The sequence below is a fragment of the Neomonachus schauinslandi genome, chromosome 16 (genome assembly GCF_002201575.2).
Source record: "Neomonachus schauinslandi chromosome 16, ASM220157v2, whole genome shotgun sequence".
NCBI lineage: Eukaryota > Metazoa > Chordata > Mammalia > Carnivora > Phocidae > Neomonachus > Neomonachus schauinslandi.
The window spans coordinates 3,881,166-3,894,703 of record NC_058418.1 but is presented as its reverse complement, the minus strand read 5'-3'; the positions used below and the strand labels follow the sequence as shown (position 1 = coordinate 3,894,703).

Genomic DNA, 13,538 nt, shown 5'->3' with positions numbered 1-13,538 from the left:
CAGTGAGCAAGTGAAAACAGGCTCAACATCATTTCTCATCAAGGAAATGCAAAGTAAAACCACCATGAGGTTTCACTAGACAATCACTAGAATAGCCAACATTAAAATCACATATGAGCCTGGCACTTTGTTGAGTGGTCACATGCGACCTGTCCAGGAAGGGATGGGGCCAGCTCATGGGACCTCCGCCAGATCCTGGAGGTCCTGCAGCAAGGGCAAAGAGGTGATGCTTGAGGAGGGCGAGTGACTGTGTCCTGGGGGAAGGGCTGGGGCCCGGGATCCAGTCCTGGAAGGGTTGAGGCAGCAGTTAGACTTAGGAGGGGCCCGAGCCATCTCAAGTGGTCAGTCCTGGAGGGAAGTGAGTGGGTCCTTTTGTGGAAAGGACCAGAGCCCACAGGAGTGAGCGGAGAAGCTGGGGGAGGAATGGCTAGTGCTTAGGTCCTGGGAGACTCAAGGAGAGTCCAGGGAGCCTTCGAGAGCTGGAAGACTCGAAGGCTCATGAGTGTGGCCTGGGAGACTGAAGAGAGCCTTGGCACTGGGCTGGCAGTGCGGTTAGAGCACAGAGAAGCGTCCCGCAAAGGCCCACGGGACCCAGAGTTGCGGGTCAAAGTCGGGCTTCTGTGTGGTTTGCCTCAGGGTTGGGGTGCCAGTATCCACAGACCACAGGTGTTGGGTGGGTGCTGTCCTGAATAAATGGAGGAGGTGGAGGGGTGAGGGCAAGGGGAGGAGTATGATGGGGGAGGGACATGAGGGGACAGAACTGGAAGGGTAGTGGGGGGGCCATAAAGGGGAACACGAGGGTCACAGTGGAGAAAGCACTGACAAACTGGAAGCCCCAGGGGGAGAGGCAGTAGTCTGCAGGCCTCAGTGAACACTGTCTGCATGCACGGGGGCGATCCACAGAAGGAAATGGGGAGAGCGTGTATCTGTCAAGACTCCTGGCTCAAGGAGCAAAAACCTAATTCAAGCAGCCGAGGGGAGTAGGGTGCAGAGGAGTCACTCCGTTTTAGCCTCCGGTGGACCCAGGCTCCCACAGAACGTCAGGCTCTGCCGTGAGCTTGGCCTCTGCTTCCTTAGGGTAGCCTTTGTGCTGAGGCTGCACGCGGCGGTCCTGACCACACCAGGGTCCGTCATCCTAGGACTTGCAGTACTGGCTAGAAAAAGTCTCCCAGACACTCCACAGCTTTTGCAGAATGGAGTCTTGCTGACTGGCTGGTTCAGGAGTCTGTCCTGTAAACTGCCCATGGCAGGGTGGATTGGAAACACCCCAGGTGCCCCCCAAGCCTTACGACCACCCTGGAGCTCGCCTAAGGCTCCCAGACAGAGGGTGGGGCTGGCGATTTTAACAGCAGGAGCTCTCATGAACAGTGACCGGCTACCTGGCAGGCAGAGTCGGCAGCTGTCCACAGCAGGCCAGGAGAACATTCCTGCAACCGGATGAAGGCATGGATTCAGGAGAGGCTGGCCGCCCCTTTGCTGGTCTGTGTAGGGGTGGCGCGGGTGGAGGCAGCATCTCAGCCCTTCTGTCCCTCTTCAGTTTTAAAATCACCCTTACAGGGCGCCTGGGTGGCTCAGTTGGTTAAGCGACTGCCTTCAGCTCAGGTCATGATCCTGGAGTCCCGGGATCGAGTCCCACATCGGGCTCCCTGCTCGGCGGGGGGTCTGCTTCCCCCTCTGCCCTCTTCCCTCTCGTGCTCTCTGTCTCTCATTCTCTCTCTCTCAAATAAATAAATAAAATCTTAAAAAAAAAAATAAATAAAACCATGATACATTTAAAAATAAATAAATAAATAAAATCACCCTTACAGGGTGCCTGGGTGGCTCAGTTGGTTAAGCGACTGCCTTCGGCTCATGTCATGATCCTGGAGTCCCGGGATCGAGTCCCGCTTCGGGCTCCCTGCTCAGCAGGGAGTCTGCTTCTCCCTCTGACCCTCCCCCCCTCTCATGTGCTCTCTGTCTCTCTCATTCTCTGTCTCAAATAAATAAATAAAATCTTAAAAAATAAAATAAAGTCACCTTTACAAAGAGCAGTACAACACTGGATCTGGGGATGGAGGGAGGTCCATAAATCCAGGAGTTCAAGTCAATAGTGGCATGATGCAACCTTGGCCTGGCCTCCTTTTCTGTTCACTAGCGCTCCAGAGTTTATCGTAAAATTGCCTGCAACTTCCAGTTTACACAGAACGGTTCGTGTTCTCCACTAGTCCAAGAGGTTAGAAGCATATGCTGTCTGAATGTCCTGTGTAACTTCTAACACCGTATTTTATACTTTCATCTGAAAGTGGGCCTCCTTTCTAGGCTTCCGGCACACTATTACTTTGTTAGCATCCTGCACGCAGTTCAGGTTCTTCTAGCGCTTGCACGGCTTGCCTGAAAATTGCCAAAGTTCCCAGTATCATGCCATTCAACCAGGGTTTCCATTTTTTTGCCTGGTAGCCAGTCCCATCCCAGCATTTCATCCTCTACATCTGACCTCCATTACAAAGGCCCCCTTTGTTCCACAATTTCAACATTAAAAACCTTCAGACTCTGCTTTCCTTGGACTGTTTTCTTAATCTCATTTTGAAGACTGTAATCTCCCAGTGGTTGTCACTCTGGCGTCAGAGTTCTGACGAGTTTTTTCTTGCTACCCATCAAAGTGTCAGTACATAATCCTTGCTTCAGGCTCAGATTTTGAGAGAATAAGGTTTAAAGCATCTTCATGCAGTTCTGTTAAATCACTATTCGTTTGCCTCTGGTGCATATCCAAAACAGGTTTCTATTGGTTCACTGGTTTATTGTCTGTGCTCTCCGTTTGAGTGTGAGTTCTTGAATCCTGTGACCCTTTTTGGCTTGTTCACATTTGACTCCTAACCCCTTTGAACAGTAAGCACCATGTACGTTACAGGCAGTCAAGAAATGTCCGTTGAACAAATGAGTTTTATTGAGCCTCAGTGATGCATTAATTGATGATTCCCTTCTCAAATATATGAGCATAAGACATACTTTATCATTAAGGATATGTCTAAAAGTTGTTGCAAGTCTTCCTGAGATCTCATGGCAGGAAGGAATGATACAAGGCGCTGAAAGGAAAGGTTTCCAACCAAGAATTCTTTATCTGTCAAAACCGTCCTTCAAAAACAAGAGAGAAATTAAGACAAAAGGTAAAGGAGTGACTTGCTAACAAATCTGCCCTACAAGAGATGCCAAAGGGAGTCCTTCAGGCTGAAATGAAAGGACCTTCAACTATAACTTGAAGACCTATAAAGAAACAGTAACTACACAGGTGAGTATAAAAGCCACTGAGTGATACACCTTTTGTTTATAATCCCTCTTATTTCCTACATGATTTAAAGGATAAATGCATAAGAAATGATCAGTCTGTGTTAATGGGCACAGAACATACAAAGCTGTAACTGACCATGACAAGCAGGAATTGGGTAAGAGCTGGGTGGGAGCAGTGTCTCCATTACGGATTCTAGGTTGGCATCAGTTCAAATAGATGGTTATAAATTTAGGATGTCAGTTATCCCCGTGGTAATCATTAAGAAAATATCTTTATAAACATGAATTCCTTCCTTGTCCTTTAGATAGCTAGAGTGGCTACATTAATCAGACAAAACAGGCTTCAAGTCTAAAACTTTTACAGGAAACAAGGACATCATATATTAATAAAATTCATATACCAAGTATATACACACCAAAGGAACCTCAAAATATATGAACATTGACAAATGAAGAGAGAAATAATTCTGCAGTCATAGTTAAAGATTTCAGTACCCCCACTTTAAATCATGGTTAGAACATCTGGACAAGAGATTGATTTGAAAAAAAAGAAGACCCACACCTGGGTGTCTCAGTTGGTTAAGCATCTGACTATTGGTTTTGGCTCAGGTCATGATCTCAAGAGCTGTGGGATTGAGCCCAACATCGGGCTCCACACTGAGCAGGGAGTCTGCTTAAGGATTCTCTCTCCCTCTGCCTTCCCTTGCTCGTGCACTCACACGTGCGCTTCCCCCCCACCCCACCAAAAACTTTTTTTTTTTAAATTCTCCCCCTCCCCCCCCCCCCCCCCCACACCCAAAAAAAAAAAAATTTAAAAAAAAAAAAAAAAAAAAAAAGACTACACTACAGACCCAAGTAGACCTAACAGACAACAGCACCACCAGCAACAGAGCACACAGAGAACATTCTCCAGGATAGACCATATGTTAGGCCGCAAAGCAAGTCTCAACAAACTGAAAAGCACTGGAATCCTAGCATCTACTCCACCCACTATGGAATCAAACTAGAAATCAACAGAAGGAGAGGAAAATCGTATGGAAATTAAACCACACTCTACGACAAACAGGTCAAAGAAGAGCTCACCAGGAAACTAGAAAACAGGAGCGAAAATTACGTGTGGGACGACGTGAAAGCAGTGCTCAGAAGGACACTTAGAGCAGTAAACACCTACATTTGAAAAGATAGGAAACCAGGAAAAGCTAGCAGAAGGAAGAAAATAACAGGGACTGGAGTGGAGGAAAAATGAAATGGAGAATAGAAAAATGGTACAAAGGGGCACCTGGGTGGCTCAGTTGGTTGAGCATCCGACTCTTGATCTCAGCTCAGGTCTTGATCTCAGGGTTGTGAATTCAGGTCCTGTGTTGGGCTCCATGCTGGGCGTGGAGCCTACTTAAAAAAAAAAAAAAAAGTACAAAGAATTAAAGTTAGTTCTTTGAAAAAACCAAAATTGACAAGCCTTTGGCTAGGTTGACTAAGAGAAGAAAGTAATAAAGTAATTATACAAAGAAAAGCCAGAGATCACTAGCGATCCTTCTAGTCTCTTGTAGGCATAGGTGGCTAAAGTGAAGCCCCTCAAAACACGAGGTGAATCTGAACGCATCAACACAGCAGATGCACAGAATAAACCTGGGCACGTTCCGTTCCACCAAACCCAGGGCTTTGCCTACCAAGAACCAAATAGTAAATATTTTAGGTTTTGCAGGCCACATATGCTCTGAGTCACATATTCCTCTTTTTTTTTTTTTTTTACAAGCTTTTAAAAACAAAAACCACTCTTAGCCTCTAGACCATACAAAAATAGGGCCACAAGCAATATTTAGGCCATGGACTATAGTTTACCTGAGTGCTGAACTACACCAACGTGTGAGCATGGGAGAAGATTCTAGAGCATCATCCAGCATGGTAGCCGGTAGCTACATACCATTATCGGGCTCTTGAAATGTGGCTAGGTGGTAAAGTAAGTGTAAAAATATATACTGGAATTTGCAGACTGTCCAGAAATAAAAAAGCAAAATACTTCATTAATAATTTTTACATTTGGGGCGCCTGGGTGGCTCAGGTCATGATCCCAGGGTCCTGGGATCGAGCCCCGTGTCAGGCTCCTTGCTCAATGGGGAGCCTGCTTCTCCCTCCCTCTGCCTCTCCTCCCCGTTTGTTGTCTCTCTTTTTCAAATAAGTAAAATCTTTAAAAAATACAATTTTTACATTTATTATATGTTGAAATAACATTTTGGATATACTGAGCTAAATAAAATCTATTACTAAAATTAATTTCACCTGTTTTTTGCTTTTTTTTTACGTGATACTAGAACATTTTAAGTCACCTATGTGGCTCTCTTTGTATCTTTTTGGAGAGCACTATTCTCTACTGCAATTTGGCAATATTTGCCAAAACTTTTAAGTGTATATGCTTTGACTCGGCCTTTCTACTTAGAAGAATGTATTTTATAGCATTACACATATCAACTTTCCCATAGAACCTCCTCTTATTCTCAGGGTCTCCTTGGTGAAAATTACATTGATCGTTGACTTCCCCTGGAGAATCGTGGGAGGGGGCATCGGAGCATTGGTATGAGGCAAACTCACGGACAGGTCCATCAAACATTTCCACATCTGGTTATACCTGGTTACTAGGAAGGACAACCTGCGCACTGTCTTTTGCTAGACAGACTTCATATCCTTTCAACTACTATATAATGAGTACACTAGCCAACTGTGAATTTCAAATAAATTTAAATACACTGGCAAATCTCTAGCAAGGTTTAGTAACCTACCCAACAGTCCTACAGCTAAAATAGAGCCAAAACAGAGCTGGACACCAAAGCCTGTGTTTCTAACCACTGCTCTCCTCAGTGCCCAACGCAGTGCTAGGTCTTAAGAAGCCCTTAAGGGACTCCTATACTTTTCTTTACAACTTCTACGTCAGAAGAGCAGAACTGGATTGTAGATGAGAGGGTTGGGAACTCACAGCCTGAGTGGTGAATCGGCTCAAGAAGTATGTTTCATTTGGCTAAAAGAAGCTTTTTTTTTTTTTAGATTTTATTTATTTGAGAGAAAGCACACGTGTGCGTGATCGAGTTGGGTGAAGGGCAGAGGGAGGAGAAGATGATCCTGGGACTCTGGGATCGTGACCTGAGCTGAAGACAGACGCCTAACTGACTGAGCCACCCAGGTGCCCCTAAAAAGCTTTTTAAACAATTTTTTAGTCAAGAAAAATACTTTTTTTTTTTTTTAAAGATTTTATTTATTTGACAGCGAGATAGCGAGAGCAAGAACACAAGCAGGGGGAGTGGGAGAGAGAGAAGCAGACTTCCCGCTGAGCAGGGAGCCTGATGCAGGGCTTGATCCCAGGACCCTGAGATCATGACCTGAGCCAAAGGCAGATGCTTAACCGACTGAGCCACCCAGGCGCCCCAAGAAAAATACTTTGATAGACTTGTCGAATCAATACATTGTACAACTGAAACTAATGTCACATTGTCAACTACATTTTAAACACACACACACACACACACACACACACACACTTTGACAAGTCTGGGCTTGGACCGAGAGGTCTGCAGGCAGGACCTCAGTGAGACCAAAAGCATGAGCGGAGGAGGGCCTCGTGCTTCTGGCCCTGCTGGTAAACAAGAGACACACTGCTATAGATGTGGCAGGAGATCGAGAGAGTCTGGAATTTGGGATCTTTTCAGGACATACAGGGGCGGCTTCACTGAGAATGTGGCTTTTGAATAAATACGAGATAGATGCCGGTGTCCCAAGAAAAGGTTTCAGAGAACGTTTGTAGAAAGCAAAAATGCAGATACAAGTTTCAATTGTACCATCACAGTGTTCAACTTTGATAGAGATGAATCCCAGCCACATGCTCAGCACACGTCTCATCACTAGCTCTCCCCGCAGTGATCTTGAGCATGTTTTTAACCTACAGGTCAAGGGCATTACCCACAGCTCCCATGTAAGACCCTTGGGTTGCTCTGTACCACGCTGGCCCCAGAATCCACATTACTCATCCCTGCAGCCCTGTCTTTAATAAAACTCACATTCAACAACGATTACAGTAACACTCTGACGTAGGTATCGTTCTTCCGATTTGCCATGAGGACACAGAGATGCAGTTAAGGTTACGTAACTTGCCGAAGGTCACACCAATACTGCGCAGTGACTCTGGGCTCAACCCCAGCCAGTCTGCCTAGTTTCGCTAGGACCGGCAAAACGGCAATATTTCTAACGCTGTTAATCCTCCTCCATCTATGTTTTCAAATTCACCGAATAACTTCAGTGACTCAGTTTCTTGACCTCCACCCCTGCAGTCGTCAACTCTCCTGGAGTTGTTCACCCCACAGACAATCCTGGCCTTGGCTATTACCAACACCTGCAGCATCTAGAATCTCAGTTTCAAGCGTTGTGTTCTGCTGTCTGGTCTTTCAGTTCCACCCAATGGCACCCACTGATCAACCACCATTACTTCGCACACCGCCCCCATTTCTGGCAATGCTGTTTTCTTCAACTCACAACTTTTCCTCATCAACCCTACTGTGTAGGGTTGCTTACTCCCTGGTGTAAGCCATCCCACCTTCACATTCCATAGAGGCTCAAAGTCTCCCTTGAACCACAAGACACCTCCAGTGTATGGAGGGATTCCACAGAGCATACCTTGTCAGGTATTTAATTTAAACAATTTAAACAAAATCTTGTTTTCGGGGCGCCTGGGTGGCTCAGTTGGTTAAGCGACTGCCTTCGGCTCAGGTCATGATCCTGGAGTCCCGGGATCGAGTCCCGCATCGGGCTCCCTGCTCGGCAGGGAGTCTGCTTCTCCCTCTGACCTTCCTCCCTCTCATGCTCTCTGTCTCTCATTGTCTCTCTCGCAAATAAATAAAATCTTAAAAAAAAAACAAAACAAAAACAAAATCTTGTTTAATTTTTAAGTAAACTTTTAAAAGCATAATATACATAAAATTGCATACTTCATAAATATGCAGATGAATTTTCACAAGGTACCAGCAATGTAACCAGCAACCAGAGGAAGGAATAAAATATTACCTGCACATAAGAAGTGCCTTCTTGTGCCTATTTCCAGCGAAATACACCGTGGCTACTGGAACCCTCTGTGCTCTTTCATCCAGGTCAGTGTCTGCCTTCTCCCTGTCTGGGAGATTCTCAGGTATCCCAGCCCTTGGGATTGAGAGACGAGAGGGAGAGACACCTGACCTCACGCCGGCTGGGGTCTGTCGTGCTCCTCCACGAGCTTATGTACTTTCCCGTTTTCTCCTCCAGCCTCCTGGGTACCATGTTCCCCATGCCTTGAGTGATCTACGCAATGGCAGATGATGGGCTCCTTTTCCAATCACCATCCAAATGCCAAATCGGGCCCAGGTCCCAGCGGTCATCTGCATCATCAAGTAAACATTCACAAAGATGCTCAGCAGTGGGAGCACAGGCAAAGCAGGGACCTGTGGGCAAAGTCAGTTAATCGCTGGACACAGCACGGATGTCTGCAAGGGAGATCCCCACCTGGGTGGGAAGGAAGACTCCACTCCTAGGCTGCGCCTTCAGTGCCTACTCATAGCCCACTGAGTGTTCCCGAAGGAGTGGGTGTTGGCTAATGGAGGTAACCAAGTACTGAGTGTGGATTAGGAAATAGTTCATTGTTTTAGCAACTGACCATTTTCTTCCCTGACCCAGCCAAGAGTGGTAGACTTCAAAGCATACAGAGTTCATTCACTCAAGGTGGAGAGTCTGGGGGACATAAGGTCACCTACCTTGAAGTGAAGGGGAGTGGGGTTCTGGGGCTGTCTCCAGATGATGAAAGTGAGCCCAATAATGAGCATCAGGAGCAACACGGCCCCTGTGGTATACACCGGGTCTCCGGACAGCAGATGGCTGGGCCACTGGGCCAGTATCAGGCACAGGATCGTCAGCAGGAGAGCTGCAAGGGTCAAGTTGCAGGAGAACAGGTCCAACTCCAGACGCCAAATATGTCAAGACCTTGGGTCACACCCCACCCCAAAACTGCCCCCATCAAGAAGGGTCACCATCTCTCTGAGCCTCCTCCTCAGCTCCAAAGACACACACTCCCACGCCATCCCGCCACAGACCGAAACCCCACTGCTCACCAAGCACTAAGGTACAGGTATGGACAATGCACCCGGATTTCAGAGTCGAGGTGGTGTTGACCGGGTTATGCAGACTCGGCAGATCCTGTGCGGTTCCCGCTTCAGGTACAGACTGTGAAGAACCTGCTTGAGCTGCAGGCTTTATCTCACTTATTTCCACCTCTGTTCTCTCGTTCTTGCTTAAATTCTCATCTGGCTGGTACCTGAATGAGAGGTATTTAGGCAATATGAACACCAGCCCCTACTCATCCAACATCGGGCAGCCCGATCCACCTTTTCCCGCTCTGAGAGCCATAGGACACTTAGGAGGCAGCATGGAGCAGAGGAGGATTAGCTCCTCATCAATCCCCATGAGTCCAAGAACCCCCCCGTCAAGATGCAGTGGAGTCTCACCTGAGAACAAGAACGGAAAAGACCACCAGGGAGTAAGCAAGCAGGGTCCCAATTGACATGAGGTCCACAAGATCATTGAGCTCGAAGAGGAATGCCATGAATGCTAGAATGAGGCACAAACGAGGTGGGGGAGGGGGATGAAGAACCACTGGAAATATCCAAGGTAAGGAAACTGATCGAAGGAATGGGTTTTGTTTCCTCACCTGCAAAAGTTCCAGACACTATGGTGGCCACGATGGGGGTGTGTGTGCGGGGATGAATCCAGGCGAGTCGCCGGAAAAGGAGCCCATCATCTGCCATTGCGTAGATCACTCAAGGCATGGGGAACATGGTACCCAGGAGGCTGGAGGAGAAAACGGGAAAGTACGTGAGCTCGTGGAGGAGCACGACAGACCCCAGCCGGCGTGAGGTCAGGTGTCTCTCCCTCTCGTCTCTCAATCCCAAGGGCTGGGATACCTGAGAATCTCCCAGACAGGGAGAAGGCAGACACTGACCTGGATGAAAGAGCACAGAGGGTTCCAGTAGCCACGGTGTATCTGGCAGGGACCCATCCCACATGGAGAAACGCCTGTGGCAAGGGGCTGCTGGGATGAATCTGGTAGTAGGGCATCATGAGGGTAAGTGCAGCCGAGACACCAAAATACGCCAAAAAGCAGATGAAGAGTGAGATTATGATGCTTAAGGGGATGGAACGCTGAGGATTACAGGCTTCTTCCCCTGCAGGATGGGTGGATGTACTGGGTCAGGAAAACACTGGGGTGAAGGCACGAAATCCTCGTCCCTCGTCCACCTTCAGAAGCAGGCTACCCCGCCTACCAACCGTCCGCCCTGATGGGCAGAGTGACCTTGTTACCTGTAGCGGTAATGCAATCAAAACCAATGAATGCGTAGAAACACATCGCGGCTCCATGGAGAATCCCCTCAAAGCCAAAAGGCATAAACCCTCCAGAGCCCAGAGGGCCCAAGCTGTGGTGAGAAGGAACAAGAAAGGACACGGGGGCGAGTGTTCAGCCATCTCTACTGACGGTTCCGTCAGTCCCGTAAGTCCTGGGCTCCATTCCCCTCGCTCATCATCTGGATCCACCGGCCCACCACAGTCCTCTTTATTCCCCACCGCGTTCCCAGCTGTACCCCCCCCCACTCTCTACTGTGGCCAAGAGTGCCCGCCTAACCTAGAAGTGTCATTAGATGCAGAGATGGCCAGTTTGTAGTCCTGTTCAGTGAGCTGCCAGTGGTGCAGATCTCCCTTCATGAAGCCAGAGAGGATGACGAAGCTAAGAACCAAAAGGTTCACGCCCGTGAACACCTTGGTAACCAGGGCCGACTCACTAGCTCCCAGGACCAGGAGTCCTGTGGGAAAGATGGAATACGAAATACGCAAAATAACTCAACCCCTACGGACAGAAAGCAGACCGGGGGTCGCCAGGGGCTGGGGGGACAGGGGATGGGCAGTGCCTGCTTAGTAGGTAACGAGGGTTCCTTCTTGGGGGTACTGGTTCTTTTGGGGTTTGGAACGACATGCCCTCTAAGATGGTTAATTTCTTATTGTGGTAATCAGCCTGTGATATACAAGCGCACCAAAGCATCATGCTGTACACCTTGAACTTGCACAAGGCTGTATGTCAGTTAAATCTCAGTAAAGCTGGGAATAATAAAATGAAGTGGCTAATTGGATGTTATGTGAATTTCACCTCAATTGAAAAAACCTTTGGTCTCAGTACAAAGGAAGACGTGTCAGTCTAAGTGAATGATTCTCAGCTGGGCGTGACTTTGTTACCCAAGGGCCATCTGGCAATGTCTGGAGACATTCTGACTGTCACAGTTTGGGGGGTGGGTACCATCGGCATCTAGGGAGTAGAGGCCAGGGACACTACTCAACATGCAGCAATGATTAAAACACACACACACGTACACACACACCAGTAATGCACGGGACAGCCCTCCACACCAAAGACACTGATCCAGCCCAAAATGTCAGTGACACCCAGGGACAGAAGCAGTGGTCTAAGACTGGCCTTCCCGTTTCTCAGCACGGACCCTCCCTCCCAGGGCTGTCCCCCATTCTGTGCACGGCTCCCCCTCCGCACCCCGCTCTTCCCATCCTAGACGACGCAGGCCTCACCAGTGAGCAGCAACACCAGGCCCAGCGCGAAGAAGTCCAGGTGTGTGGCCAGCACGTGGGGGACGCGCAGAGAGAAACCTCCCTTCAGGAGCCGAGAGACCTGGTTCCCAGTCAAGTCGTCGAAGGCGGCGCTCCAGGCCCTGGCCACGCTGGGGGCACCTGCGGCCGGAGGACGAGGAATGTTCACTGACAAACGTAAACTGAACTCCTGCTATGCGCCATGGGATATCTTGGGGGGGGGGGGGGGCAGGAAGAAACCAGACAAAATACCTAATCTCTAAGAGTTTCCTTTCATGGGGTAGGGAGCGCAGACACAGAGGATTCATAAAATAGGTCAACTATTTAATATGGTTAGAAAGAGATCGAGGTTATGCCGGGCAAGAAAACAGGGAAGCTGGGTATTGGGGAGGATGGGCCTTCCCAAACTCGTCTCCCTCCCTCCCACCGGAGCTCCGCCTCCCCCCATCCTACGGTCCCCATGCCTTCCCGGCTCCCGGTCCTATCACTCTAGGAAAGCAGGACAGAGTTGAGTAGAATGAAGTTTTGGGGTTTTCCTGCGCTATGACCCACCTCCCCCCACAAGGCGGATAACAAAACGCTCACGACGCACTGAAGCCTCTTTTCCCGACCTTCAGTCCCTCGCTCCCCCCGGAGCCAGAGCCCGGCACGCGGGCCCCAAACTCCGCATAGCAGAGCCCGGACAGCACAGAAGACAGGGCGGCCACCAGGAAGCAGACGGTGATGGCCGGCCCCGCTTTGTCCTTGGCCACTTCGCCCGCTAGGATGTACACGCCCGCTCCCAGGGTGCTGCCCACGCCCAAGGCCACCAGATCGAGGGGGCTCAGGCACTGGGCCAAGCGACTCTCAGCCCCCTCCCTCGGCCCCAGGGGCCGCCTGCGCACCAGCTTCCGGCCAAACCGGCAAACGTGCTGACACAGCATCCTCGGTGGAGTTGAGGACTGGAGGCGGAGGCCACGGTCTGCGGAGAAAATGAGAGAACGCCGTCAAGAACGCCCATCCCCCGTGGCCCTGGGCGTCGTGGGGCAGAAGACCATCCCACAGAGCAGTGATGACAGGACATCCTGGGCCAGTCACCCATCTCTGCGCCTCCGTTTCCTGTTTCCTCAAATGTAAGAAGACGTTTAATATGTTCCAAAGTTACCGGGAGGGTTACTTGAAAAGAAGCAAACAAAAGCTTGCCGGACGGTAAAGCTCATCCCCGTGAGCTGAGGGGACAAGAGCCCTGACCTCCGAAGCCAGACCATCCAGGTTCTCACATCAGCCATCTGATCTCGCATGAGCTACCTGCCACTCTCGGCCCTCCCCTCCGTAAAACAGGGAAAAATCATCATGATTGTCATTCCTCCCTCCCTCCCTCGTTACGTGCGAAGCGACATTTGCTTGGGGGGGCTTGGTGATCAGAGAGAGCTCACACTCCACACATTTCTACACGAAGGATCCTGCAACCTGTCCGCTTTGCCTCATTCACCTGCGGAGCAAAATGGAATTGGAATTTTGAGCTGGGGCAGAATGAGACGGAATTTGCAGGGAGGGAGAGACTAGCCTGGCTCAGGCAGAGCAGGAAACCTGAGGAACCTCCCGGTTGCCTGGAGGGAGGAAGGCCTGACCTCTCCGAGGCAGAA

At 49.3% G+C, this 13,538-nt stretch overlaps 1 protein-coding gene across 1 annotated transcript; it reads right to left on the bottom strand.

Moving 5' to 3' along the window:
• Positions 1-174: 174 nt before the first annotated feature.
• Positions 175-12,836, bottom strand: LOC110573706 (cationic amino acid transporter 3-like). Its single transcript, XM_044911340.1, is given in 10 exon segments — positions 175-204; positions 9,027-9,193; positions 9,531-9,583; positions 9,774-9,876; positions 9,977-10,116; positions 10,268-10,490; positions 10,627-10,739; positions 10,946-11,123; positions 11,896-12,054; positions 12,506-12,836. Coding segments are annotated over 10 exon segments (1,497 nt in total).
• Positions 12,837-13,538: the final 702 nt, after the last annotated feature.